General features: G+C 39.8%; 1 protein-coding gene across 3 annotated transcripts; it reads left to right on the top strand.

The window, feature by feature from the left end:
- Positions 1 to 2,067: 2,067 nt before the first annotated feature.
- Positions 2,068 to 25,926, top strand: METTL14 (methyltransferase 14, N6-adenosine-methyltransferase non-catalytic subunit). Of its 3 annotated transcripts, none has more exons than XM_072863172.1 (11): positions 2,068 to 3,182; positions 3,593 to 3,681; positions 4,402 to 4,489; positions 9,242 to 9,322; positions 9,732 to 9,819; positions 12,410 to 12,500; positions 14,137 to 14,278; positions 17,334 to 17,426; positions 18,867 to 18,983; positions 21,664 to 21,874; positions 24,412 to 25,926. In XM_072863172.1, the coding sequence occupies exons 1-11, from the start codon at positions 2,997 to 2,999 to the stop codon at positions 24,651 to 24,653; spliced, it is 1,428 nt and encodes a 475-aa protein (XP_072719273.1). In that variant the 5' UTR covers positions 2,068 to 2,996; the 3' UTR covers positions 24,654 to 25,926. The 3 variants fall into 3 exon arrangements, with proteins under 3 accessions (XP_072719273.1, XP_072719274.1, XP_072719272.1); XM_072863171.1 differs by having other exon boundaries at positions 2,074 to 3,182; positions 24,340 to 25,926; XM_072863173.1 differs by lacking the exon at positions 17,334 to 17,426 and having other exon boundaries at positions 2,071 to 3,182; positions 24,340 to 25,926.
- The last annotated feature ends 1,684 nt before the right edge of the window (positions 25,927 to 27,610 follow it).

The following is a 27,610-nucleotide window of genomic DNA, read 5'->3' as shown; positions in this document are numbered from 1 at the left end:
GCATAATTTAGTTTGAGGTTTGTGATGTGAAGAACAATTAAGGTGAGAGAACAGTGATAAATTAAGCAGCTTGGGCCTAATTCTCTGTAACTTTTACAGTCATTTCTACTGACACAAAATAAGCTAGCAGTTTTTTGCTAAGTGGAGTAGACTAGACTTGAATATATGTTAGTATAACACAAGTCCCAAATGGGTGTGAAATTCTACCATTATTTGTTTGTGTTTTATAAATATTTTATAATGCTATAAATGGTTAAATGAAGTGGCATATTATGTCTGCTTATTACATTCAGAGACAACCACTTGGAAGTATATACAAGTACGCTGGAGGACAGGATTTGAATTCAAAATTATCGCAACAATAGAAATAATTAAAAAGATTGAATGCAGGTCAATAAAGAGAAGTGAAAGGTAATGTACTCAGGAATAGTCAGTTAAAAACAGGATGAGAAAACAACTGGCTTCATAAATCTGAAGGAAAAAATCTGGAAAATGGATCAGAGTTGACATTAGTTGCAAAAAAAAAGGAGAACTGCACTGAGATCCCTGAACAGATCGGTAGCCTACAGCACATACTACATCATGCTTGTATTTCACACAGTGTTGGTAAAGGCTTCAGCTGCAGCTGAATGCCTAGTTTGGGGAATAGCCATTCACAAAGGATTTGACTCGATTAGATGAGATTCCAGGAGGCAGAAGGATCAGAAGTGCAGAACAGCAAGGTGAAAAGAAATGGGACGGCAGTCTTCCCAGACACTAAGGACTGTTGCAGACAAGGAGCAAATAAACTTCTCCATCCTCATGGCAAACAATGTGACATGCATTTCTCTTGCTGTCCATATGGAGCAGAGGTTATAAATTCCAGCAACAAATATTTAGACTGGAGACTAGGAAAAAAAAATCTGAGTGTAAGTAAGTACCACAAAGCTCCGGTATGGATTGCCCAGGGAGGCTGATGCATTTCCAGCACTGCCTATTTGTAGGTTTGACACCACATCAGGGACGACATGAGGATATGAGGCTGGATTAGAGAATTCCATTCTTTTTTGATGATTCCATAAGGTTCAAGGCCACAGAAAATGATGATGTAACCAAAACACCAATATCAGTGATCAAACCCAAACCTATAGATTGGATTATGGTACAGTATATGTGCGTGTGTAGCTCTTGACTCCAGACCGGCAGAATTTGGCCTGATACTTATCTTAACAGAAAAAAAACTGACCACAGACTGCATACAAGGCTCAGAGAGCCAAAACCACAGCATACACAAAGAAGAAAGGCAAGGAGCATTCTGCAAAAATACAAACTTTTTGTTTTGAAACAGTGTATGTATATAGCGTAACATCTTTCATAGCCATTTGTCTTTGTGAAGATTAGCTCGTCTTAGCAACCAGTTCTAAAAATGGAGCGCAGGCTCATACGAACTTCATCATATCACATCCAGGAGGAAGTGATTTTGTTACTGTGCAGGGACTTCTACTGTATTCATTACAGCCAACAAAGTAGTATGAGATAGCATTTCTTTTTCCATAACATTTCCATAGATAGGACAGTATAACTAGTAATGTACTCCCTAAGGAGATAAAACATCCCCTCTTGGTATTTTGGGTTTTTAACATTTAAAAGCTCCATCATTTTTTTAGGATGTCCTGTCACTGAGAAATGTGAGTAGCTGGAAGTAGTTTCTTTCTGCATTAGTCTGCACTGCTCTAATTTCCTTCTCTTCACGCATCTTTCTCAGTTTTAAGTTTGACCTGCATAATGTCATTGACATGTATACCATATATACCACATTAAAAAAAAAAGAGAATAACAGCTTGTATCACAAAAGCGTGATGGTATCTGGCACTAAGATACCAGCAGAGGAACACCATGCTCCATATAACAGAGTGCAGAATGTCACTTTTCAGCTTCAGCTCTTGTTGTCCACATCTCGGGATCTGACAATTACAGGAAAAATTGGTCTATTTCAGGCGAGCGAACGTTGGCATTAATTATAACTGCTGAGCTAATTTGTAATGTTTCTTTACTCTTTTGTCAAGTTTCCTTCTGTGAGATGCTAGGAACTGAAGTTTATTGCACAACTTTTGAATCCAGACTGCAGGCCTTTATTTCAATCTTCATTCTTGTTGCAGTATGAATAGCTGTCAGAATGAAAATCAGCATGCAATATAAATTACATACATTCAAAGACAGACAATAAAATATGAGGGGAAGAAGGAAGCAGGGAAGAGACCAAAAATACGATTAAAAAAGCTTTAAAGATTTTGCAAAACTCCCCCAAGCCGCAACTTTTTAAACAATCAGAAAGATGTAGGCAAAATGTAAAGGTTAACCTACAAATAACTACATTGGAGATTGAGATTGGCTATAAAGGATGTACTAGGGCGAGACGTGTAGGAGAGCGGTAGCGTTCTGGCCTCAGGAGAGAAGGGCAAAGAAAAAACCGTCACATGGAAAACCAAGATACAGGCCCCCAAAATGCAGCAAATTGCAGTAAGCTGTCACAGCTGCGAAACGCCCTGGGGAATACACCTGGTGAAAGGAGCTCGCCAGAGATCTGGCACAGCCGGTTGCCTGGAGTACGTGATGCAACTTGTATTGCAACGGTCGAGTGAAAATGAATTTAGCATCTGTACTTGGAAAACACTTAAACGGCATTAAAACAGGCAAGTAGTCTGCTCAGTGACTCCTGAGGAGCCTGGAGATCGGATTGCCGTCGGTCTGGAAGAACCGTTACACCTTCGAACCGGTTAATCTGCAGGTCAGAGCTCGCCTGGCTTGAGCTCGACCGCCACGTTCCACCCGGGCCGCCCCCAAGCACGGCAAACCCTCGCTGCGGAGGGGAAGGCTGTTTCTGGCACCGGCGCCGGCCCGCGGGGCGACCCCGCCGCTGCTCCAGCTGAGCGGTGCCGAGCAGGGCCGTGGGGCGGTGGGCAGCCCCGAGCTCCGCCCGGCCCGGCCCGGCCCGGCCGCCGCGGCCCCCAGCCAACATGGCCGCTACCACCGGCGCGTCACGCGGCCGCCGCAGCCGCCCGATTGGAAGAGGCGACGGAAGTGACGCGCCGGCGGGAGCCCGGCGAAGCGGGGTGGCGGCCGCCGGCTGCGCGGCGATGAACAGCCGCCTGCAGGAGATCCGGGAGCGGCAGAAGCTCCGGCGGCAGCTCTTGGCGCAGCAGGTAGCGGGCGGGGGTGGCTGGGCCGGGCCACGCCGGTGGGCGCTCGAGCGCCTGGGCCCCGCCCTTTCCCCGCGGGGAGGGGGCAGCGGGCGCGCGCCGCCTCAGGTGCGAGGGCTCCGGTAACGGCGGGCGGACGGGCGCTGTGGCGGCCGCTCGTCGGTAACGCGGGGGAGCGGTCCTGCCGCTGGCCGCGGGCGCCCGGCGGGAAGCGGCGAGCCCCGGGGGGCCGCTCGGTTTGGCCCCGCAGCCCCGGTGGGAGAGGTGGTGGCTGCCTGGGCCTGCAGGCCGGCCTGGCTGGTAGGTGGGTGTGTGGGGTTTAAAGAGCGGCCCTTTGGCTTCCTGGTCGCTACTGCGTGGGTTTCCTTGATCAGTGGTAACTGTGGCTTGAATTTTTCTTGGCCGGCTTTCAGTTAGGAGCTGAGAACGCGGACAGCATCGGGGCCGTGCTGAACAGCAAAGATGACCAGCGGGAGATCGCGGAAACGAGAGAAACCTGCAGGTCGGTATCGGGGTGCAATTCCTGTGAGAGATCAGGGGGCTTAATAGTAATACAAGCCTTGGAAATAGGACGAAATTGCGCTCCAAAGAGCAGAATAAAATCTTAGCATTCATTTAAAAACATACAATTCAGTGAAAGAAAATGCTTTAATTACTCAAAGCTGCACTTTGAATAAGGTGAGTAGGGGTTCAGTCATTCACTTCTAACAGCAGTTTGGAAATCAAGGCTGACTGTTGCTTCCTATGTTAAAAAGCAACTGTGGAGCAAAACTGAGGTGTGAGTTCAGAGTATGCCACCTGCATTGTTCTAGAGCCTCTATGCTTTCGCTAAGAGCAGTTACAGGGCAATTTAGTTTAAAAGTTCTTATGGAACAACAGACGTGTCTAGGACAGAGTAGCTGGTGCTTATTAATTCTCACGTGTAACAGTAATTTTCTTGTGTGAGCGGGCTTGATTTTGTAGATGTACTGCTTTGGTTAAAATAAGCTGTACCTTGTAGAACAGAAAAATGAGGAAGCGAGATATCTGTTTTCAGGAGTCCTGTCCTTAAGAAGTTGTGCTGGTCTCAAATGTCCTGAGAGAGGAACACCTTCACATATACGAAGTTTCAAACTTGTAACAGAAACATGTAGTCAAGGCAGACTGTCAGAGATTTCTGAAACGTTCTTGCTGGAGAGAGAGACTGTTTTATATGAGGATTATTTTTTTTTAATGTTTATAGGGCTGCTTATGATACTTCTGCACCAAATGCAAAACGCAAATACCCAGATGAGGGAGAAGCTGATGAGGAAGAGATTGAAGAATATAAGGTAAGAAAAAAAGGAAAAAGTTACTTTTCTCTGGTGTTCGTGTGTCTCTGAGGGACTTACAAAATATGTGTGTGTGCATATAAATAAAAATAAATGCAATGTGTATAGATACTTTAAAATATATGTCCTTCAGTGGCATCTCCCTTCATGTCTTCCACTGCAGAGATCCAAGAGAGTGGGCATAGACACTAAGTGGTTCTCTTCAGACATGGCTTAGGTGCGTTGAACTGTACACACACCAGAACCCAATGTCTGGAGGCTTAATTTAGTGCTGCTCCTAGGAGGTGGTAGGCTTAGGTGATAGTGCCCACAGGGAATGGCAGTGTGCCATGGCTGGCTGTCTTGTGTGCGAAGAAGTCGTAGAATGTGTGTGCACATGGATACACACACACAAAAAAATCTTGACCAGAATTTCTTTGTGTTAGAAGAAAAGCATTTAGCAAGAGGCACAGGCCATTGGATGAGATACAGGGAGGCTGAGGGTGTCTTCCAACCTGCCTGGTAAGTGCCAGAGAATGCAGTTCTGGATGAGTGGAAGAAATAAGGGATTCTAAGGGAACGGAAGCAAGACGCTTTGTTTGGGATATGCGTTAAGTATCAAAAATATCCAGGGAAAGTTCAGTTAAAAAAACCAAACAAACAAAATGCCTCCATGGGCATTGAAGAATGAGTGGTTGTCAAGCTCTCCTGCCCTTCATTTTTCAAATGCTCATCCAAGAGCTATTTGACAGCTTTCTTGTTTCACATCTAATGTCATGTTTTGGCTGAGTGGTAGAGAAAGGAGGTTAAATAAAGGCATGATTATGATACAGCTGTCTTTCTGATTTGCTTTCTGATCTTGTTGCAGCGTATATCCTCCCTCTCCCTTTTTTCCTTGTCCTAATAACCGTGCTTCTGTGGTTAAGTAGAATCAAGGTCAGTGCATTTATGAAATAATGCAGCGTCTGCTGTTCTCTTGGATACCTAAAAAATAGTCATTTTTTAAATATGAGGCCTTGGTAGTGTTACATTTGTGTTCAGGTTTATAAATCTTTCTGCCTATTTTACTTTTATCTTACTAAAACAAAGAGTTAATTGGACATTTTTTGATTACTAATTTTAAAGGCTGTCTGTAAGTGGACAGACATTCTTTTTAACATGCTAAGCGTTAGTCTGTACATCTTGTTTAGCAAACCAGTAAGGTCACCATCTCAAAGAAGGGGTTTACAGAGTACATGCTCTGTTTGTGAAGTGGGGTTTTTATGTTCACATTAGTGATCGGTTCATATTAGTTTATTTTACTCCTTCACCAAGTATGTGGTTAAACAACAATTTTTTTTTTTCTGTGAAATGTATAAGTCACTTCAGCTGGCAAAGCACATGAATCTTATCATTAATGTTTTCTTCATTAGCGTGGAGAAGACTTACCCTGAGGTGGGCTGTAACCATTGCAAGTGGCCAGACTCTTGCTCTATTGTTGAAATTGAAGAATATTTTAATAATACTAGCTCGGACCAACTTCAGTCGAGCAGAGGAGTAGATTTAAGAAACTTGAAACCCCCAAGTAGAACGTCTGTAGTGGAGTCATCAGCTGTTTTCTGCAGACATTGCTAATTCCTTATTGGCAAGGAGATAAAAACTTGGTAAAATCCCGTCTGTATTTATGTAACTTTTTCATTAGTACTTTAAGCCTGTTTCAATTGAGTCTTGTAATATGAACTGATACAAGAATTTAGATCCTTATGGTATCAAGCCCTATTGGCCCTAATACTCGTTAGACAAAAGTAATAATAGACTTAACTATTAGTGTTACAGACAAATATTGCAAGTTTGTCAGTTTTGTTAGGAAAGTTAGAGGTAAGTCTTTCTGATGTAAAGTGACTCATGTGTCTCTAAAACCCTGACTTGCAGTGTTGGGTTCTATGTGATGGTATTAGTTAATCCTTCTGAAGTGGTTTAAAATTTTTGTGCCCTGACTCCAGATTTGGTGGAAATGAATGTGTCCTCAAACCTCAACTGCTCTAGCTGGAGCCTGAGCATCTAGGTGTAATTGCTGGTGAAGATGGCTTACTGTGAAGATACAACGTTGTTGTTACTGCGATGCGGTGTAATGGCGCAAGGTCTGCAGGGGTAGGGTGTGTGGATGTGGGCATGAAGCCTTTAAACAAATGTAGTTGGGTATTTTAGAGGATTTCTGTCAGTTTCTAGCGTTCCAAATGGAAGGCGAAGTGAGCTGATGATGCCTAAATGCCTTACGCTGATGTTCTGAGAGAAGGCTGAACAGTGACATTGACTTTTTCATTATAAGGTGGAAGTGTGAGAGCAGTTTTTGACATGAAAGATGTCTGTTAATCTGTCAGCTGTTTAGGAACATCTGATACAAAAAAGGCGGTGTTTTTTATTTTTTGGTTTTGGGCTTTTGTTTGGGGATTATTTTTTTTTGTAGGATAAGTATAAGTTTATAGTGATGGTTCTTAATAAGCATCAGGCTGATATGAAAATAAAGGGCAGCAAGGCTGTTTGATAAGCTTCCCACTGGCAGCTTGACTTCTGTCTTGGAGCCTTACTCTGCATTGCAAACCCTAGAGGTGGGAGATATGGGAAGAGATGCATTATTGGCAAAAATTAATAATGGATATTTTAAGGTCAGAAAGTTGAATTGTGGTTCTAAAGAACTTCTACAATACTCTTGTTTTTGTGGAACTGTAACAGTTGTACTAGGGTTAGTTGAGCTCCCTGGTCTATTTGGAAGTGACAGAATGGGACTAGACTACCTGCTGCCACTCCCAGGCTTTTCATAGCCTTCTGAGAGTTGTGATTATTGCTGTACCTCTCCCCTTCCCCAGGTGAATTTACTCAATTGTTTGAACCTGTATAAATGTCTGGTATCAACAGTGTTTTGTGGCAAAGAGTTCTGGAGTTTTAAGTTTGTATGAAGTACAAACACCTGTGGTTCAAATTTGCTGTCTGCCAGCCTAATGTGATACAGCCCTGTTTCACTTTGTTTCTGCAACCTTGGAATGCTTCCATGCCATTCTTGGCTGAACCATCATAATTGCTTAATGTATCTCTAGTCATTTAAAAAAACTATATGCTTGAATATTGTGAGTAGTTTTTGTTTCCCTAACTCAGCAACAATATACCAGATTTGGAAAACAAGGATGATTAATGTACAGGAACCTAGTATCTTGTATTATTGTTAATGTCATTCTGTCTCTGTTTTGACCGTGTCCTTTTCCCTTTGAAAGTTGATGGTGTGGGCTTTTTGTTTGTGGCCACAAGACCTTTTTTTTTTTTAATCACTTATGAAGGCATAAAGAGAACTGGGATGACTCAGAAGTAGGTATCTAACAAGTGCTTATCATCAGAAGGCTACGATTTAGAGGAAGATGGAAGAGGGGAAACAGGTGTAAGCTTATGATGGCATAAGCAGTTTTTAGTAAAACTCAAGCTTTCAGCTTTTTTTTGCCTGAATAATACTTGCTGCTGCTTGTCTGCTGTTCATTCCTTTTCCTTGTAAATACTGTTGCTGTTTCTGATAGTAATCTTTCTCTTTTGGGTCTGGTTAAACAAACAAACAAAAAAAGCCTGTATCTCTAAGTTCTTCACCTGAATAATGGGGAGGGGGAATCTGTGCCCTATTAATCACAGCAGGCATTTGAGAAGTTGGTTCAAAGCTCCAATTTGGAAAGAGCACAGAGCTTATTTTAAGATTTCAACAACTAGAGGGATCAAAATAGGGAGAACACTTAATTTTTCATTTGGCATTCAGACAACTTATGTAGCATAGGGTAAATGCAGCAGTAGTAATAGCCTCTTCTCTGCATATTTTGACTTAAGATGTGTGTTGGGGGGGGAGAAGTTGAGTCCTTTTCTATGAGAAATCTGGTTCTCCATCTTTCCTTTTATTTCAGTGTGTTAAAATGTCTTTTTTTTAAAATATTTCAGCCTTGAGACTGCTTTTCTCCTCACATGAAGCACTATATTAAAGATTAAGATTTCTGTTGTAATCAGTAATGTATGAAAGAGCATATGCATCCTACTAAAATATGGTAAATGATATTATTTAGAGGTTCTTCAGTTTTATTTATATGTAATATATATACTGGGTTGTTTCAGGATCATGTGAAAATAGAAAGTGATATGAAGAAGCAAGTGTCTTTTTGGTTTCTGTTCTCTTGGAGTTCTATGTTGGATGTTCAGAGTATGTCAGTGTGACAGATCTCTGAATTCCAGAAATCTGATGAACAAACAGGTGGTAACACACTAACTGGGGGAAAAATTGCAATACAATTCATTTTCTGTAAATTTTGAGACTACAAAATGGGAATTTTCAAGTTACTTTTAAGGCCAGTCCAAATGAAATAGTCTTGCACCATGCGTTGTTTCTGTGAAGTGTGGATTTCAACAGATTTATATAGAGAAGGTGGTTTCAGCTGCTAAGGTTGGAACATAAGAGATGATTGAGTGGGTATAAATGTTCAAAGGTTCTACTACAGAAGAACTTAAATAAAATATATCATTTGCTTTAGTTCAAGGAGTGAAATTTTGGGGGGACAAAAATTAAAAGTTCTACACAAAGGCAGACCTTTTTGGGAATAGGTAATCCCCCCTGCCCCCCCCTCCAAAACTGGAGTTGGAACCATTCATGATCTACTGTTTTAGGAGACTTCTGTTTGTAGTCAGCCCACTTCTTTCCTTAAGAAGCAGAATCATAATGAGGAGAGAAACAGCATGATCTTGCATGCTTGTAATATCTGCTTGATTTCCAAGGATGAAGTAGAGCTGCAGCAAGATGAAGAGAACCTGCCCTATGAAGAAGAGATTTACAAAGATTCCAGTACCTTTCTTAAGGTGAGCTGCTTTTGCAATTAGAAGTCTAGTCAGAGCTGGCATAGTTGTGTTAAACTATTTCTGCAACTGATAGTATTTGAAATACAGCTTTAAAAGCTGAAGTAATTGACTGGAATTCACAAGTACAGAAGTTTCCTGTGAAAGGTATGACTGTAACTAGTGCCTACTGACTAAAGCTGATCTGACTAAAGATCTGGGTCAACCTGCAATGAGCCATAGTAATGGTGGGCCCAATTTGGAACTAAAAACACAATGATGGTCTTGACAAGTTTAGCTTGTAAAGGCATGTTGAAAAGGAAAAAAAAAAAAAAATCAGTTAGTTACTCATCAGACTAACACATGCAGTGTGTGTGTGTGTATGTCCAGTTATCTCCCTGTTGCTCTCGCTGAACTCCCTTTTGTTCTCTAGGGTACTCAGAGCTTAAATCCACACAACGATTACTGCCAACACTTTGTGGATACAGGACACAGACCCCAGAACTTCATCAGAGATGTTGGTATGTCATAGTCAGTAGCTGTTTGAAGATAACTCATTTTATTTGATAGTGCTTCTTTTTCTTCTCTCCCCTTTTTAATTCCTTACAGTTACTGGGAAATGTAGATATGTGTATACGTCATAGTTTTGTCTCTCTGTGTGAATACACATCAATATAAAAATTTATATTAATGATTTTATTTTTAAACAGTTAGGAGGTGATTATTACCGAGGCTCTTCTTACTCTTGTTTTTTTTGAAAGTATTTAAGCAGGAAGATTTTTTTTAAAACTAAGCTCTTCCTGTTCCAGAAAGTAGATGAGTCTAGTGGGTAGATCTTGAAACCTTTGGAAATTTGAATAACTGACTTACAGTTCAACTGTTTCCTGGACTGTATAGCCTCCAGGAATGCATGTAGCATGTAAAGTATGGAAAATACTTATATTTAAGTCAGTAAGCAATATGGATAATATTTACCAGCTAAATTATGTAACTGCTGACAACTCATTAGAAGGCCCAACATATTATTGAGTTTAGACGATGTTATTTTTTACGTTCATCCAGCCATCACTGAACTTGTTATTAAAATCTTACTTTATTAGGCCTGAATTTGGTCTTTCTAAAACTAAGGTACAGTTTGGTCCTGTTTCCCAGAATGGGTGCCTGGTAGTTATTTTTTAAAAAAAAAAAAAAGCAGGACACCTCCCTCTGTAGTTTTCTGCAACAGTTCTCTGTATTTTATCAAGTTTGTCAGGGAAGTGTGTTGCATTTATAGACACCAGCCCAAAGATGTTTTGTTTGCCCTTTGAGGCAGTTTGTTTCTTCTCTATATTTTGTGAATGCTTCTGTGAAACACATCTGGATGTTTAGTATGAAAAACAGGCTGTTTTGACTCAGTTATGTCTTTATCTGAAAAGCATCTGGGCTTCACAGTTATGTAAGTGAAATAGTTATACACTGTTCTTTGAAATAAGATGAGCATGAAGAAATAGCAGCCCATGTTATTTACTCTGATGTTTCTGCTGCATAAAGAATCAGGAAGGGGCAGGACAGATTGTTACACGAGTGTTAATATGGAAATGAATGTGTCAGCAGCAGTTAGTCTAGACCCTTTATTAGAGATGAGGTACGTCAGGTTGCATATTGGTTAGCATACATTTTCTACATGACAATCAAAACTCTGCTTAGGTGCTACTTCGTAATTGGACACAATCCTACAAAAAGCTGTAGGGAAGTAGTGGTTTCCAGAACACCCAGTTATATCTTTTTGATGTTGCTGTTGGAAGAGAGGGAGAGACCTGTGGGGTTTGTTTTGGTTTGTGGTTTTTGTTTGTTGGTTTGGTTGGGTTTTTCTTTTTCTTTTGGTGTTTGTTGTTTTTTTTGTTTTTTTTAAACAACTGAAGTAATCTTGATTGAACATTCTTTTACGTCTGTTGCTTAGCTGCTGATAACTGGCTTCTGTTTCTGCTGGTCAGGACTATTTGACTTGCACTGGCTGGAAGCGACACAGCAGTGGAAATCAGGAGAACACAGTGGTGTTTTCAAGATGTTATGTATTTAAGGAAAAGAATGAAAATAACTTCCGGGGTTTTTATGCACATGTAATAAGAGATAATAAGTGTAGATACCAAGAACTTTGCTTTTAGCTGTGCGATGCTAGGGTTGGGAGTTCAGAAGTTTGAATTAAAATAAGGAGAGGGATGAAAGGTTGTGAGGTTTGTGGGTTTGGGTGGGTTTTTTCCCCCCCATGGATTAGGACCATTTAAAGTTATACATTTTGAATGAACATGAAGCTTTGTAAATAACTCCTACTAAAGCTGAACTGATACCGCTTGGGAGGCGGGAATGGTACCTTTTTGGTCTGTGGTGATGCTACTGCTAGCAATAACAAAAACATACTGTTTCTACTTACTTTTTTGAAGGGGGAATGTAATATACTGAAAAGTTTGCTTGGTTTTTGTTGGTGTTTTTTTTTCTTTTTTTAAAGTTTGCTGCAGAAAACCTAATTAGGATTCTCCCTTTTGCGTTCTGTACATCTGAAAGGTTTGAAAATTAACATCATAAAGCTAAGTCTAGGAACCCAATAAATAAATATACATGTATTCAAATCTTCATGACTGACACCAGGGTGCCAAATCTCAACATAAGGGTTGCCTAAGGGAACCAGCCACACCCCAGTTGCTGCCTTAGAAATAGTCTTCAAAGGTTAAATAAGAGTATTCTGTAAATGAATGTTAATTAGATCTTAATATAAAGTTATGGATGGGGGGATAACAAAATAACTTTCTTTCATAATTCTGGCACTTTTAGTTTAAATGAAAGATTGTTTCCTTCTGATAAAAGGAGTTGTGAACTCCTGATCACTGTAGTGCTCTAGAGAAGATTAGAGCATAGACACTGCATTCAGTAACAGCTGTAATTAACTAGGTGAAGGCAGGAGGCTTTTGTGAAGTACTGAACAAAAAACTGCTTTGAAGGGTTTGGTTCGTTCTATCAAAAATAAAAATGAGGCTAAGTATTAACATTTGGACCTATTCAGAATACTGGACAATGCTTAATTGATATAGATTTACTCTCTAAGTAGTTGTTAACTTCATGTTTTCTTCTTCTTAGGCTTAGCAGATAGGTTTGAAGAATATCCCAAACTTAGAGAGCTCATCAGATTGAAGGATGAGCTGATATCTAAATCTAACACTCCTCCCATGTAAGTGTTCTTGTGGAAAATGCCTTTCTTCTCTAGACCTGTTTGAAGTTAGCTGTCTGCTTTGCAAATCTCTATCTTTAGCACCTGCTCAGAATTTACATTTTCTATTTCTGTTTGTATATACAAATTAATCAATTGAAACTTCAGAAGAATAGAATCAGTTTGTTTTTGTTAGCTTAATCTAGATGTTTAATATAGTATATAAACTAGATTTTCTTTCCAGTGTGTGATTATTTATAGTATCTAAAGCTTTGGTTTTTAAGACCGAACTGTCAACTGGCTGCAGGCTTTAATTTGGGAACTAAAAGAACATCATATGATTGTGAATCTCATCGTATCATGCAGTTTACAATAACAAGAAAAGCTTTAAAAAATTGGCCTCTTAATATAACCTTAGTTGTTCTTGTAACAGCTTTTTTGTATAATGTTCATCTGTTATCTTAGTATCCATTAATCAGATGTTACTTTGTAGTTTAAGACCAAAAAAAGTCTAGGCTGGCTGGAAGTCATTTGTCCTATTAACTTTGAATTACCTCTGAGTTTTTGCTGAATGTTAGACACAGTATAAGCATGCAGCATGTTACTCCCAGGAATGTGAACCTATCTGAATGTGAAGCTAATGCTTTTAATATACTGTGGTCCTAATCTGTACTGAGTAAAATAGCATTATTTCATGATAGTCACACGAAAAACTCTGAAATAGTTGTCTGAACAACTGAGGTACAAACTGCAAAACTCAACTTGCTATTTTGAAGTTAGTTAAAGGCATTAAGCCTTAAAGCACAAAAGGGGGGGAAATAGTAATCAAATGCTGCCTTCCGATAACACCAAATACACTTATGGAATAATAATCTCTTCCAGACACTTTCTTAGGAAGGGGGAGGTGGTGGTCCCTACTCAGCTTTTTAAAGATTAAAGGTATTGAGGGGAGGGCAGTGTAATTTTTTTGGTAGTGATACAGCAGTGAGTGGTGGGCAGGTGTGGAGGCCAGTCGTAAGAGTGTGTTTGAGTATGTAATTAATAACATCGATGTGTGGGGGAATTATGCTTCTGTTATAGGGATAGAGATAAATACATTTCTACTATATGAGAAGTAACCACATTTCCAGTATTCAGAATCTTCTGAACATAATATGTAATAAATGGCAATTCTAAAAATATGCCACTTTAGGAAAGTGCAGCAAAATAGCACTGCCTGTTAGCCAGGCAGTGAGTGATTGCTTCTTAAATGCTGATGTTTTCTCCTATATAGTCCATGGATGTATAGAAAGTTCAGTGATTCTGTACTAGATATTGTTGTACAGTCTGTGTGGGCATCTGTTTCCTGCTTGCTAAATTAGAATCTTAAAAACTGTTTATAGAGAGAAAGACTAGTGGTGGACTTGGTAGTGTTAGGTTTACAGTTGGACTTGATGATCTTAAAGGTCTTTTCCAACCCATACTATTCTGTGATTCTGTAATGCAACAGCATCCAGCGTAGGTTAAGTGAGAATGCATTATGCATCTCCTCTGGATTTAGTGCGTTTGAGCTGTATGAACTACTCTTAACAGGCTGCACAGAAGTGCTGTGTAGAGTATCATTTTCAAACCACTGTCGTAACTTGTCCAAGCACTCCGTCATCTTTTGTTTAAACAGGTACTTGCAAGCAGACTTGGAAGCTTTTGATATTAGGGAACTGAAGTCCAAATTTGATGTGATTCTCCTGGAGCCACCACTGGAAGAATATTACCGGGAGACTGGTATTACTGCCAATGAAAAATGCTGGACCTGGGATGATGTGAGTGTTTTTCTCGCTGTGAAAAGGATTTCATACATGTATTTAAGCAAATAGTTTGAGGATTTAATTTGGTATCAAAATGTTTGAGATGTGTTTTAAGGAAAAATGGGATATGTTTTTTGTTTTGTTTTTTTAAAGAAAAGTCTAGATTCTTATAAAAGCTAAGTTTTATTGTATGCATGCCTACACTATTTGTATTAAGACTTTTTTTTGAGGAGTTTAATGAATTAAATATACCTTTTTGTTCTCCCTGAGCCTGGTTGAAAACTTAAATCTAATAATAATGGGTTTTCTCCGTAACCTCAAGTTCCATGAGTTTTCTTTTCTGTTTGTTTTTTGCTGTTGAAATTCAGAATATCCATTGTAAATATTCCCTTGTTTCTTGAAATTCTTGAAGAGATTTTTAACGTATGCTTTTTAATACGCTGGTCTTCTAGTCAAAAGAGTGGATGAGTATGCTTCACTGACATACCTCCTTTCTCCAAAGTATTGATAGGGTAGGAAATTTTAACAATCAAACCAACCGTAATCCTGAGAAGCCTAACAAAATAGATAAACCTTTACTTGTGGAATTTGTTTCTTGTATTTATGTATTCCCTTACTGTTTAGTCATGTCAAAGGGTTTTTTTGAATCTGTGTTGATTTCTGACCCCTTTTTGGGAACAAGGAGAAACCTTAATGTGCAAGATGTGATCATTTTCGAGATCAGTGTTGGTGGTCTTGTTTTATTGTGCTCTAGTAAACATTTAGAGGTTGAGTTAGAGAAAAGATTTTAAAGTTCTTTCTGTAGTAATGCGTGTAGATGCTTGTAAAGAAGGAAACACTCAAGATGTATTGATAAGTAACTCAATTCTGTATCTTTCCCTTTTCAATAAAGTCAGCTCCGGAAAAGCAAGGTGAGGGCTGGAGGCTATGAAGTGCTGGATGTCATCAAGCTTAACAGTTTGATGACACAAAGCCTGCTGCCAGGTTGCCCTGTCCTTCAAGATTGAACCAGGGAATTCCTTCACTTGGGCACTGAATAAAAAACTTGTAATGCTAATGTCAAATACCAATAAATTGGCTCTACTCTATACAACTACACATCACTCTTCTTAAAAGAACAACAGCAAACCCACAAAAAAACACAAACAAACAAAAACCCCCAAACATCCCCACCCTCACAACAAAACAGATGATCTGTAGTGGAGAGGAATAGCTGATTAAAAAATGTTTGCATAACCATGTCAGGAATTCTTAGGTTCAGGCATATGGTGGGAATATGCAACTAATAAATACCTATTATTTAGAGACCCTGTTTGAAAGGTATGCAGGACTATGTCTGCATTAGCAGCAAGTTTGTTGTAATATGAGTGTGTTGTGGTTTAACCCCAGCCGCAACTAAGCCCCACACAGCCACTCGCTCACTCCCCCCTGGTGGGGTGGGGGAGAGAATCAGAAGAGTAAAAGTGAGAAAACTCGTGGGTTGAGATAAAGGCAGTTTAATAGGGAAAGCAAAAGCCACGCACGCAAGCAAAGCAAGGAATTCATTCACCGCTTCCCATGGGCAGGAAGGTGTTCAGCCATCTCCAGGAAGGCAGGGCTCCATCACGCGTAACGGTGACTTGGGAAGACAAACACCATCACTCTGAATGTCCCCCCCTTCCTTCTTCTTCCTCAGCTTTATATACTGAGCATGAGGCCATATGGTATGGAATAGCCCTTTGGGCAGTTGGGGTCAGCTGTCCTGGCTGTGCCCCCTCCCAGCTTCTTGTGCACCTGGCAGAGCATGGGAAGCTGAAAAGGCCTTGATTTAGTATAAGCTCTACTTAGCAACAACTAAAACATCTCTGTATTACCAACACTGTTTTTAGCACAAATCCAAAACACAGCCCCATAGTAGCTACTATAAAGAAAATTAACTCTGTCTCGGCCACAACCAGCGCGGAGTGAATCAGTAGACTGAAGCAATTGTTGCTGAGATTCTCTTTATCTGTGTTCTATGCAGTTTGGGGGAGTGGGATGATGGTGTTACTTTAAACTAGCTTTAGTTTGTCTTTAGGCTGAAACCTGCACATGCATAACTTCAGAAGTGAATCAGTCAAACTAAAGGATCATGAGAACAAAATAAAATTCAATCCACCTTTGCGGAATGGTTTTGACAAACGAAGGCATTCATGCCTGTGATAAGAGACTAGGTGACTACACGTTAAGGAAGAGGTAGCTTCTGTGTTAGCTGTTCTGTTATGTCAGGAGAAGATGGCACCTGGCAGCATTGCCCAGGGGAAGAAACACTGCATCCCAACAGAAGAACTGGAAGTGTTGGAGGCAGGAGTCATCCTCTAAGTTGGGAGTTATATCCTCTTAGAATGGCTTCTACTGCATTATTTTTCTTCTCAGTGGCACTGAATGAAGCTTGATTTGATGTGTTAGCAAGTTACAGATGAATCTTTTCAACTTGTAATGAGTAACAGATGCTTTGCATCTGAAGTTATTTCATCCTGAATGTTACTCATTTGTCATTGTTGAACCACTGTCCTGATAAATTCTTGCTGCTTTTTCCCTGAAAGTGAAAATGGAGAGAATGTCTTTCCTATGTAGTAATAGGAATTAAGCTGTTTTTTTAATAATGTGTCTTCACAAGCTTCCCATAAGTAACTCCAGGGCTGAAAAGAAACAGAGCACTATTGTTCTGTTATTAAATATTTTTGCTATCAACGGAATGATAAAATGAAGCAGAGGTTTAGGGGAAAAAAAATCATGTGGGTTGTATTAGTCCTTTAAGTCTAGAATTTTCTATACAGATAGAATTTCTGTTAAAAAGAATAATTAAGCTGGTCATCAGCTATGTTGAAAACATGCACTTGTGTACCGATAAGGTAACTTTTACAACATACTTTCTGGAAAACAATTTTAAGAGGATGGCCGTGAATGGTATACAGACTAACATCTTTAATAAAAGTGCTTCCTGATGGTTTCTGTGATAATGCTTCAACACTTATTAAGTGTTCTTCCTGATATAATTGGTGATTTATATTTAATTCAGAAACACTTTTATTACTATTATTATTATTAGATCATGAAATTGGAAATTGAAGAAATTGCAGCCCCAAGGTCATTTGTGTTTCTATGGTGCGGTTCAGGCGAGGGTCTGGATCTTGGCCGAGTGGTAAGATGATGTTTTAATTCAATTTATCAGGGACAGGCTTAAGAGTTTATTTTTATCGTTGACTTTTTCTGTATAGAATTCTGAACTGTAACTGCTGCGAGATGTTTTGTTACTGTGGGAGAGGATATATAATTTTAAGTGGATTAAATAAATTTAAGTGTATCTGGCATTAACTGCTTGGATACTGTTATTTTCCAGATGAGTCGCTGTGACTGTGTGAGGAAGCATAATTCTATAGGGTCTAGAAAGCTGTACTGCTGTCTTGTTTTTGATGTATGCATGTTGCCGTAGGAGCAGGTTGCCATGTTGAGTGCATTTACAACATTATTTTTTTTTAAAGAAGTCTCAATAGTTTTCTGCCAGAAATATTCATGCTAGTAGAAGGTGCTACTGTTTCATAAAGTGAGATAAAATTGTGTGTGCAGCACTACTTATTTTCAGAAAACACCTGGAGTTTAAGTGGGTTTGCTCTTGGTGAGCTCTACGAAATTCTACTTCCTTATGAGACCTTGGAGTTTTAGAGTAATCTTTCTGTATGCCAGGGTAGCACTACTTGTGTTGGGGATGGTGGAATAAGAATTTCCAGTCGGCTCTTGCTGTGCTGAAACATTCTTTGCTTAGTTTGAGCGGTGCTTTCTATTAAAACAACATGGCATTTGTTAAAGGACAACATGTGGTTACTAATCAGTTTGCTTTATCTGCTTTTCATTCTGAGGTTGGTTAAAGTACTTATTTTGGATAGATTGTTTTTAGTTGTAGACATATTCGTAGTAGCTGGACAGTTCTCGAACACAGCAATAGCCAAATGAGCTTGAGTCCTTAATGCTCCATTTCCTCCCTTTCCAAGACTACACTTACAGGAGTTAAGGATTAAAAAGTCATGTAATTTTCTTCTTTTTTTGTGTGGTTTGGGGGGGGGGGGGGGTGTGTGTTTTGGTTTTGTTTTGGTTTTTTTTTTGGTTTTTTTACAGATATATGAAAAGCCATAAAATGGTAGCAAAGGCTTTTGGCTATTTATCTTCTAACTTATAAAATTTTATATTGATGTGAAAAACTACCAGAGTGCAGGTATTATTTGAGACAGGGCCAAGGTAGCTGATCACGATGTTGTTCAGACTGGTTTTGATAAATTTTAAAGTGTCACTAGGTAAAAATGAGTGCCAAGTTCCATAGGGGATCTGTGCAGTGGTTAGATATTAAAAAAAAAAGTGATACGTAGACAAGTCGATCTGCACGTAAGCTGCTTTTTTTTTTTTTTTTGGGCAGCTTGACAAAACATAGTACAGTCATACCAGTAAACTAAGTGTTTCATTCATCTGTGACCAATTTCTCTTCCAGCTATGCTTTAAGAAAAGTCAAGTACCAATATGAGTGTTCAGTTTAAGTTACTTACGGTTTTGGCGTAGTGTGTGAACTGTTTTATCTGTCTGTAATATTTAGTGTCTACGCAAATGGGGTTACAGAAGATGTGAGGACATTTGTTGGATTAAAACGAATAAGAACAATCCTGGAAAGACCAAGACTCTAGACCCTAAGGCTGTTTTCCAAAGAACCAAGGTAACGGGGTTGGCTCAATTTCTGCTCTGTTCCCATTCTGTCTCTTCATGCTAATGAAACACCCGATGCTCCACAGCAGTTGGTGACATGTTTTCAGGAAAGCAGACACAAGGACTTGAGCGTTCTGTTCTGCAAAGTACATTCTATGGAAATAAACTTATTCATAGGATGAACTTCTGTCCCCTTCTTGACTTTAGTCAGCGTGAGGTGTAGAAGTTTCATCTACATTTAACACTGCTTGGTAAATTTCTATTATAGTCCTGTAAATGTAATGCTCATTTTGAGCCATGTTGAAATGCAGGTAGCTGAGGAAGGTTCATAGATTGATGGAACAAGAATGAAATCCTGAGAGGGAAGATGGAAACTGAATAGAAAATGTTACTGTAGGTCATGATGGTTTTGACTTCTGGGTTGTTTCGGTTATGGGTGAATGGTGAATAAGCAGTGAGTCTATTAGCAATACCTTTGTAAAACACAAGCTCCTTTCCAGATTAGAGGAGAAAACTTGCTGGCAGAGGAACACCTTTTGAATGGAACTAAACTTAGCAGTAGAATTTGACTAAATTTAAAGTCAAAAGAAGTCTTTAAAACTGTAGATGATAAATTGATGTAGTCATAAAAAATAACTCTGGAAGACTGGCTAATGGTTCTAAATACACACGTGCAGGTATGTGCCCAGAGCTTGAACCAGATGGAGGACTGTTAGGGACCACAGCTCAGTCAGCATCTCCTGACTTCCTGAAGATGACTGTAATGCACAAGTGACAGAATCGGTCAGCTTGCTTTAAATTAAACAGTTTCTTAGGGATGTGTTGTGGAGGATGTGTATTGAAGAAGGTGCAGAGAAAAAAAGTATTCTGATTTAAGAGGCTGAAATGTATGTTAGTAAAAAACTTAGACAAATGTAGATAGGATTAATAAAGAATTGGTTTGGGTATATGTGGGTGTAACTGTGGCAGTTTTATTGAATACAGAGAGTTGGCTGACAATTTAATAATTTAAAGTGTCATTAACCTCAGGACTCATTCCACATTCATTAATCATTCGTTAGTATTAAACATCCTCAATTCTGTCTCGGATTTGCCATTTTTAGGAGTATAAACTTCCCTTTAAGGTATCTGGAATCTTTCTTTGACTTGCATTTACATTAATCTGAAGTTTGTTTGAAAGTGTGTTTTATTAGTTCTAAATATTTATAAGTATAAATATTGTATGTTTATTGCATGTAGTATTGCAACTATGTGCAGCTTGCCCATGAGGGAGAGGTTAAAACTAACACAGGAGGATTTGGGGGGGACTTGATGTCTTTGTTTAACGGAGGAGAATAGTTTCTGGTATTAGAGAATTTTTCTGTTTATTGAACAAGGGTTGGGCTGAGGTCACTATTTATAATGAACATTGAAAATTGAGCTAGCTTATTCTGACTGAATAAATAGTCTGTCGTGCAAGATGTATTTACCAGTGATTACAACAGCAAATGCTATCCTATGATGTTTAGTTTAGGCATCTCTATAGATGGCCACTTTATGCTGTGCCACCTGCTATAGAATCTAAGGTACTAATGAATGACGTTCCATGTGTTACAAAAATAAAATGTTTTGGATAGTTCTTCTAAAGACTAGATTTACGAGGCTTTGCTTGATGGGTAATTTGCTTAGCAGTGTTGTGCCTTTTTTATTTAGTTGAATATAAGGTCCGAAAACCCTGTAGTTTGGGTGCAGTTGATCAACTGCATAGATTTGATAGGTCACCTATTCTGCCTTTCTTATTTATTCACTAACTCTTAAAATCCTTGCCAAAAATCTGGAAATTATTTCATACTCATGTCTGCAAGTTTTTTTTAGAGTCATCTGGTGGCACTTTGAGAATCGGTGTTTTATGATACTGGGGAAGATCGCCCATCTGAGCTTAATATTCGCGGAAACAGAACTCTGAAATGAAATGAATACGTAGAACCTTCTTTTCATCCTGTACCAATTATGGTGATTCCTCATTCATAGATTCGACATACTAGTCACTTCAATTGATCTATAATGTTTTAGAGGAAAGGAAAGCAATGCATCTTACAGTTCAAGAACATTTTTAGTGCTGATGGAGTTGACTGAGAGTGCATTGACAGTTTGATCGTGATTTTACTTTTTTGATGCAGTGATATCCTCTAGAAAGGAATCTGAGGGTGAAGGCTGCTTTTGTAACAGAGGTACAATATGAAAAAGTACATCTTATTTTCACTGGCTGTTTTATGACTAAGAACTTTGAAAATTATTTGTATGAATAAAATTAGGATCAGAATGCTGATACAAGTATTAGTAATAATTAATAACTCTAACTTCCCATGTGGTGATTTCTCAGCCTTTCCAACTTAAAGCTCTAATTTTTCTGTAATTGAAGAAGCTCAAGTATCTTATCTCAGCGTCTACTTGAGTTTTACCACTTTGTAGCGTTGTTCATCAAGCCAGATAGCTTAAACTACTCTCTGTCTTGTTTTCAAAAGGCTCTTTTGGTAGCTCCAGCTTGTTCTGTTCTAGTTCATGCTTCAGACTTTTCTCGGTATTATAAGGGTAGGATCTGCTCTGCCTCGAATTTCCTTTTCTCTCCATTGTGCTCAAACCACGAATGTGTGTGCTGTAGCAGTACGTGCGGCATGTAACAGGTACTCTTCTGTGTTCTGTGCGCGTAGGAGCACTGCCTCATGGGCATTAAAGGAACTGTGCGTCGCAGTACGGATGGTGACTTCATCCATGCTAATGTTGACATTGACCTAATCATCACAGAAGAGCCTGAAATTGGCAACATAGAAAAACCTGTAGAGATTTTTCACATCATTGAGCATTTCTGCCTCGGACGACGACGTCTTCATCTTTTCGGAAGGGACAGTACAATTCGACCAGGTAGCTGTTATGTTTATTTTTGTCAAATAGTTAAATTTTAATTTACTTTAATAACCCTCTTCCACCATCTGAGGCCCCTTGATGGGTTGTGATGGAAGCTGAGACAATAATGGTTAGTCCTAATGCACGATTCTCAAGGAGATACATTTTTGGTTTATGTGAAGATCTGTCAGTCACAAAGCAGTGTTGTTTGGGAAGTCTATGACAACTACCAATTCTATCAATTTTTTCAGAAGGAGGTTTTTTTGTTAACTAATGTTTTTGCCTGTTCATGTGTTTACACTTCGCAGAAGCACGATCTCTTTTTTAAACTGATTTTAAATCACTATGAGCCTCGTGCTGTTCCTGTTGCCAGTATCTGAAGACCCAGTGTCTTACACTGGGTGCTGCATCTGGCATGATAAAAAAAAGCATAGAAATATATGGATCAGATTGAAGGTAACTGCATTTTATTTGTTTTGATGGTCAGGCACTTCAGTTTATCATGCGTAAGTGATGAAGGACTTTCACTGCGGGAGAATACAGACTAGAAGAATAAAATCTATTTTGACACCTTTTTAGGCTTTTGTATCAGTTGGCCATGACATTTCTGCCCTAAAGCCTAAGGTGAAATAGAAATCCTGAAATAGAAATAGAAGTCCTGTTTCTTTCAACTACCAATGAATGCTTGAACTGTCAGACTTTATACCTCATGTTACAGGTAGTGTAGCCATACTTCACAGTCTGATGGATACTGTGAGTGTTGGTCTCTGAACAGGTTATGGTAACAGCATGCTCTTTTCAAAAATAAGCGTGGGGGGGATGTGAGTGGGGCAAGTGCTATAGCTGCACTTGCTTTGGGTTCATTTAGCAGTTTTGTGTAACGCTGTTTTCCCCTGAATAGAGATTAATAGTTTGGATGACAGAGGAGAAATGGATACAAGCCCATCCAAGGCCTGGTTTGCTGCATGTGAATGCTAATGCTTATGATAGAAAAAATTGTTGCTTATTCTTTTACTGCAGTTGGAATAGGATGTATATCAATGTGTACGAGCTGCAAGCCGCAAGTTACCTAAATAAATGTCAAGGTGGTGTTTCTCTCTTGCTCATGCGACTACGGAGTGGTGATTATTGGCCGTTCCTATTCTCTGACTGGCCTTGGCTTGAATTTTAATGATGATGTCAGTCGTAATTCTGTTGGTTAATGGGGGGTGTGTGTGGAGGGGGGATGTTTTCTTTTGTAGAAAGACATCATTCAGGTATTTCAATGCTGTTGTAGGTGAATTCTTATATGTTAATGTCCCACAGGGTCATGTTAGTCTGATTCAACTTTTGCATTTTTAAATTTGGTGGTTACTGTGGAATTGCATTGCATCCTTTAAATCCTATACTCATCGCAGCAGTTAGGACACCTTTTTCCCTTTATTCTTCAGGGAGTTGGCAGAGCACAGTGTTTTTATCGAGTAGCGCTTTGAGTTTAGAATTACTGTTTGTGAATCCTCACAGTGCTCTGTGAAGTATGAAAACCTAAACAAATAGACTCTGCCTTTTTTTTCTCACTTTTTTTTTTTTTTTTTAATGTGCAGGAAGCAAGGTAAATGTTATGTAGATTCCCAGGGTAAGAGAACAGTGTTAAAGAACTGATGATGGTGGTTTTTTATTCTCGTTTTCCTTATAAGCATGTTATTGAGATCACTGAACTACATTTTTCTTCATTAATATGTGATACAACTGAAAATTAAATTTCCACTGACATTTTTAAGTGGTCTGAGCCCCATTTTAAGAGCTCCATTTTAGGTCTGAACACTGCTTTAGCTCATAATATGAAGAAATAGGAACATGCTTGTTTTAAATGTCTGCCTGCCTTGATTCACTTGGTGAAGCTGAAGTGCCCACTGAATGTTTGTGCATAAACAGGTTAATTTAACTCTTTAAGCTCTATTTTCCTATCATGTGGGCTTCAACAGAATTGTTATTTTATTGTGTTTTCAGATGTGTGCTTCCAGTGTGCTGTGCTCTTGGCTGCACTGTCACAACTGTTTTCTGGAGACAAAATGACCCAATTCAAGTTTAAATGCCTTTTAAAAAGGGGGGGAGAAGAGGAAGAGGATGTTCTTTTTAATTTAGATGAATTTACTGATCTGGTTTATTCTGGTCCCAGAGGGGCTGGAAAACATTGTTGTGGTGTAAGAACAAGTAGGAAGGAGGAGAAAGGGGTCTTGTGAAACCACAGCTTGAATGTTCCCTAGACATAAGTAATTAAAAAAAAAAGAAAATAAGCCCTTAGAAATAGCAAACTAAACTCTTAACTTCTCAACAGCTCTGGCTCTCCTAGAGGTGACCTTTTCATTCCGCTCAATACAGGTGACGTGTAGACAAGTGTCCGTCCCCATCACTTGAGTGTTCATTTACTAGGAAAAAGGCAATAATGGCCTTGAAGGATGAAGTTTGTTCTTGCTTTTGTTGACTCTGGTTTTGTTCCCTAGGTTGGCTGACTGTAGGACCCACCCTCACAAACAGCAATTTCAATGCAGAAACGTATTCTTCATACTTCACAGCTCCAAATTCCCACCTGACCGGCTGTACCGAAGAGATTGAGAGACTTCGGCCCAAGTCACCACCACCCAAGTCCAAGTCTGACCGGGGAGGTGGTGCTCCGAGGGGAGGAGGAAGAGGAGGGACTTCAGCAGGCCGAGGAGAGAGGGGCAGAGAGAGGAACAGAACTAACTTTCGGGGTGAGAGGGGTGGCTTCAGAGGGGGACGTGGAGGTACCCATAGAGGCGGCTTCCCCACCCGCTGATGGCTGCTAGGTAATTGCTTCTTCCCCTGGTCCTATGCCTCACCTCTGAATCTTTTTCTTAGTCTTGTTTTTGCTCAAGTGAATTATTCTGGGGACTCCAGCTAGATGACTTTTAAAATTGGGTTTGGTGCAAGCAGTTACAGATAGTCTGCCTTCCAGTGACCGGCCTGGCACATCACCTCACTTGGCAGGCGGGGTCCTGCACCTGACAGCACTAAACTCAGCCTCCTGACAGCTTCTGTCAAGGCAGAGAGCACCGCCTCTTCAACCCATGGATAGGACTGAAGTGAAGATACTTGCTCTTCCCTTATGAAACTTGCAAGGTGTGAGCTTTTTTTAACTGTCATTTTCTCCAAAACGCGGATTCCTCTTCCTTCTTTGGAGGTTCAGGTTCGGACTGACTTGGTGGATATGATGGAACGGGCATGAAATGCAGTTCTGAATTGCATGGCCATAGCAGACTTACTCTCTTATTCATGGAAGAAGTGCTGTGTCTATATTGACACCTGTTTTACCTTCTCTGAAACCAAGGAGCAAATTGAATAAATAGAATTCTATTTTTTCTTATTTGGTTTAAATTTCCCGAATTATTCCTGGGAATAGGGAACAAGGTGATTTTTCACTTGTGGGGTATGTGCACTCACTTTTCATGTCTGTAGTGGGGAGAGTGGTAATTCTGTGCAGTCGTGTGGTGTGCTTCATGGAAAGCAAGAAGTTGTGCATTTATATGCAGTCCAGAACTTCTACATAGGTCTGCATTGCTCCTCGAGTCGGGATTTTCACCCAGCGTCTGTTCCTGACAGCCTTGTTCTTTGGTAGGGCAAACCAGTTTTATTGCAGAGCAATTGCCGTGTCAGCAGTAGAAAGACCTCGTTGGAGGTCGTGTTGGAAATGTGAGGCTCTGCTGTAAGAGCGAGTGCTTCCTGAAACTAATCACTGGCTGACGAGGGCGCAGTAATGGAACTGAGTGCTTTCCTTTGCCTGTGGATGTTATGTGCTTTGGAAATAGGCTGCTGGTGCTCAGCTCCAGAGTACAGGGTGAAATGAGAGCGATGCACTTTGGTATGTACCGTATTTGTTTTTAGCAAAACCACAACTCTGAACTTCTTGCTCAATACTTGGTAGACTGAACAAACCTGGCTGTTGAAGTCTCAAAGTCTTAGGTGTGGATTTTCAAAAATTGGCTTTTAAGTCTCATAATGTTTCTCTCTTGAAGCCTAGCTTTTAAATAACTGTCCTGTAAAGTAGTGGATTATTAAACTTGTTTATCAAAGCTAATGTTGAAATATTTTTCTTAATATTTTGTGGGTTTGTTCTCCTTGAGGTTTTGGAATCGCTCAGTTGTACTGTGGTTTCCTCCCTACTGTTGTAAAAGAGCAGGCAGTAACTGTTCTTTTGGTGCATGAAATGTTAGCACAGAAATTTCTGTAGGGTCTGGTTCAACTTTGCGGCCTTGGCGGTGTGCTTAGTAAGGGACTGCTAAAGTGCAAATGGAACTCGCCCGTTGCTTACACGGTGTTTCCCCCTGCATTCTGTCCGCACATGGGAGGAGTGACTGGATCCGGGGGAGGGACTGTTCTAAGGGCAGTGCTCATTCCACCGTCAGTGAAGTCTGCCAAAGCCTGCTTGGGATAGCATCGGATCGAAGAAGGTATATGCCACGGTGAGAAAACCTTTTTGTGATTTTGCCCTGATTATGTTCTTACTCAGAAAGTAAATACTGGAGACACTTAACCTTGGGAGGTTGCTTTTGTGCTGGTAACAAGTCATCTTTTCCTTTTTTTCTCAATTAGTAGAAAATGTTAATTCCCATTTGCCCCTTTTAATTGTATGTCCATAGCTGATAGTGCAGTGCTTAGGCTACTCTTAACATAGATTAGGCTACACTGAAGAGAGACTCAAAAATAACTGGTTGAGATGTGCATCTCTATCAGTGTGCAGAAGTCGGGGTGCTGCTCAAGACTTCAGTGGCTTGGGAAATGAATTGCACGTGGTCTTGTAAAAAAAAAAAAAATTCTCCCAAATAAATCCCTCTTGAGGGTGCAGAGGTAGGTTTCTTGTTTTTTCCCTCGAAGCTGAAATAGCTAAAGTAGTGCAAGGAAACAAAAGAATACTGCTCCAGAGGGTGTTAGATTAGATCTATCTGGATGGGCCAGCTTCACCAGGGAAGTGTAATGTATGTGTTCTTAACAAGCAACTGACCAAACTTTTTAAATTGAGTTTAAGGGACAAGGAAATAGAACTTTCTACATGTCCTCTGTGAAGAAAGATGCCTGCCAGTCGTAATCTGAAGGTGCTGTTTCAATGGTGATAGATTGCCTGTAAAAGTAAGACAGTAGCGGGTGTCTTGGTGGTGTGTACTTGTGGTTGTGGAGGTGATACTTAGAAAATACTGTAGTGAGACGCTATTCCCCAGCCTCCACCAATGACGCAGTAAAAACATCTGGTCACTTTTTTAATCACTGTTGATTTGGACCATATCTAAAGTGGTGGCTAGAGATTAAAAGCTTTTAATTTCGTTACCCGTTGTCAGTTAATTCCTCAGTTGGAACGCTTTAACAGAAGGAGGAGGGTAACGCTCATCATCAGTGAACTGATGAATATTTCATTTATCACAAGTAAATGAAGACTTAATTTGAGCGTGCTGTCCTTGAAGATGAAAAGCCTAACAAGTTTCTTCCTTTCCAATTTTATTAAATGCGTAATGCCACCAATCTGATTTGGGATGCCTGTCTAGATCGTGTCATGTCTTTCCATTCTGCAAGAGGCTTATAGTACTTTGAATATCTTACACCCATTATGAATTACGTGACAGATTTGACAGTTACACTGACAAGATACTCGGGATGTCTTAGCATTTTGCTTCAAAGGGATTTTAAGACATCCGTCACTGTAAATCATTGTGTGTAAATCCAGCCATCGGCTTGAGAATTCTTTCCACCTTCCGACGCTGCTCG

The sequence above is a fragment of the Ciconia boyciana genome, chromosome 5 (assembly GCF_034638445.1).
Source record: "Ciconia boyciana chromosome 5, ASM3463844v1, whole genome shotgun sequence".
In the NCBI taxonomy this organism is placed as follows: domain Eukaryota; kingdom Metazoa; phylum Chordata; class Aves; order Ciconiiformes; family Ciconiidae; genus Ciconia; species Ciconia boyciana.
Note: the sequence above shows the minus strand (reverse complement) of the source record. Positions and strands in the feature narration are given on the sequence as shown.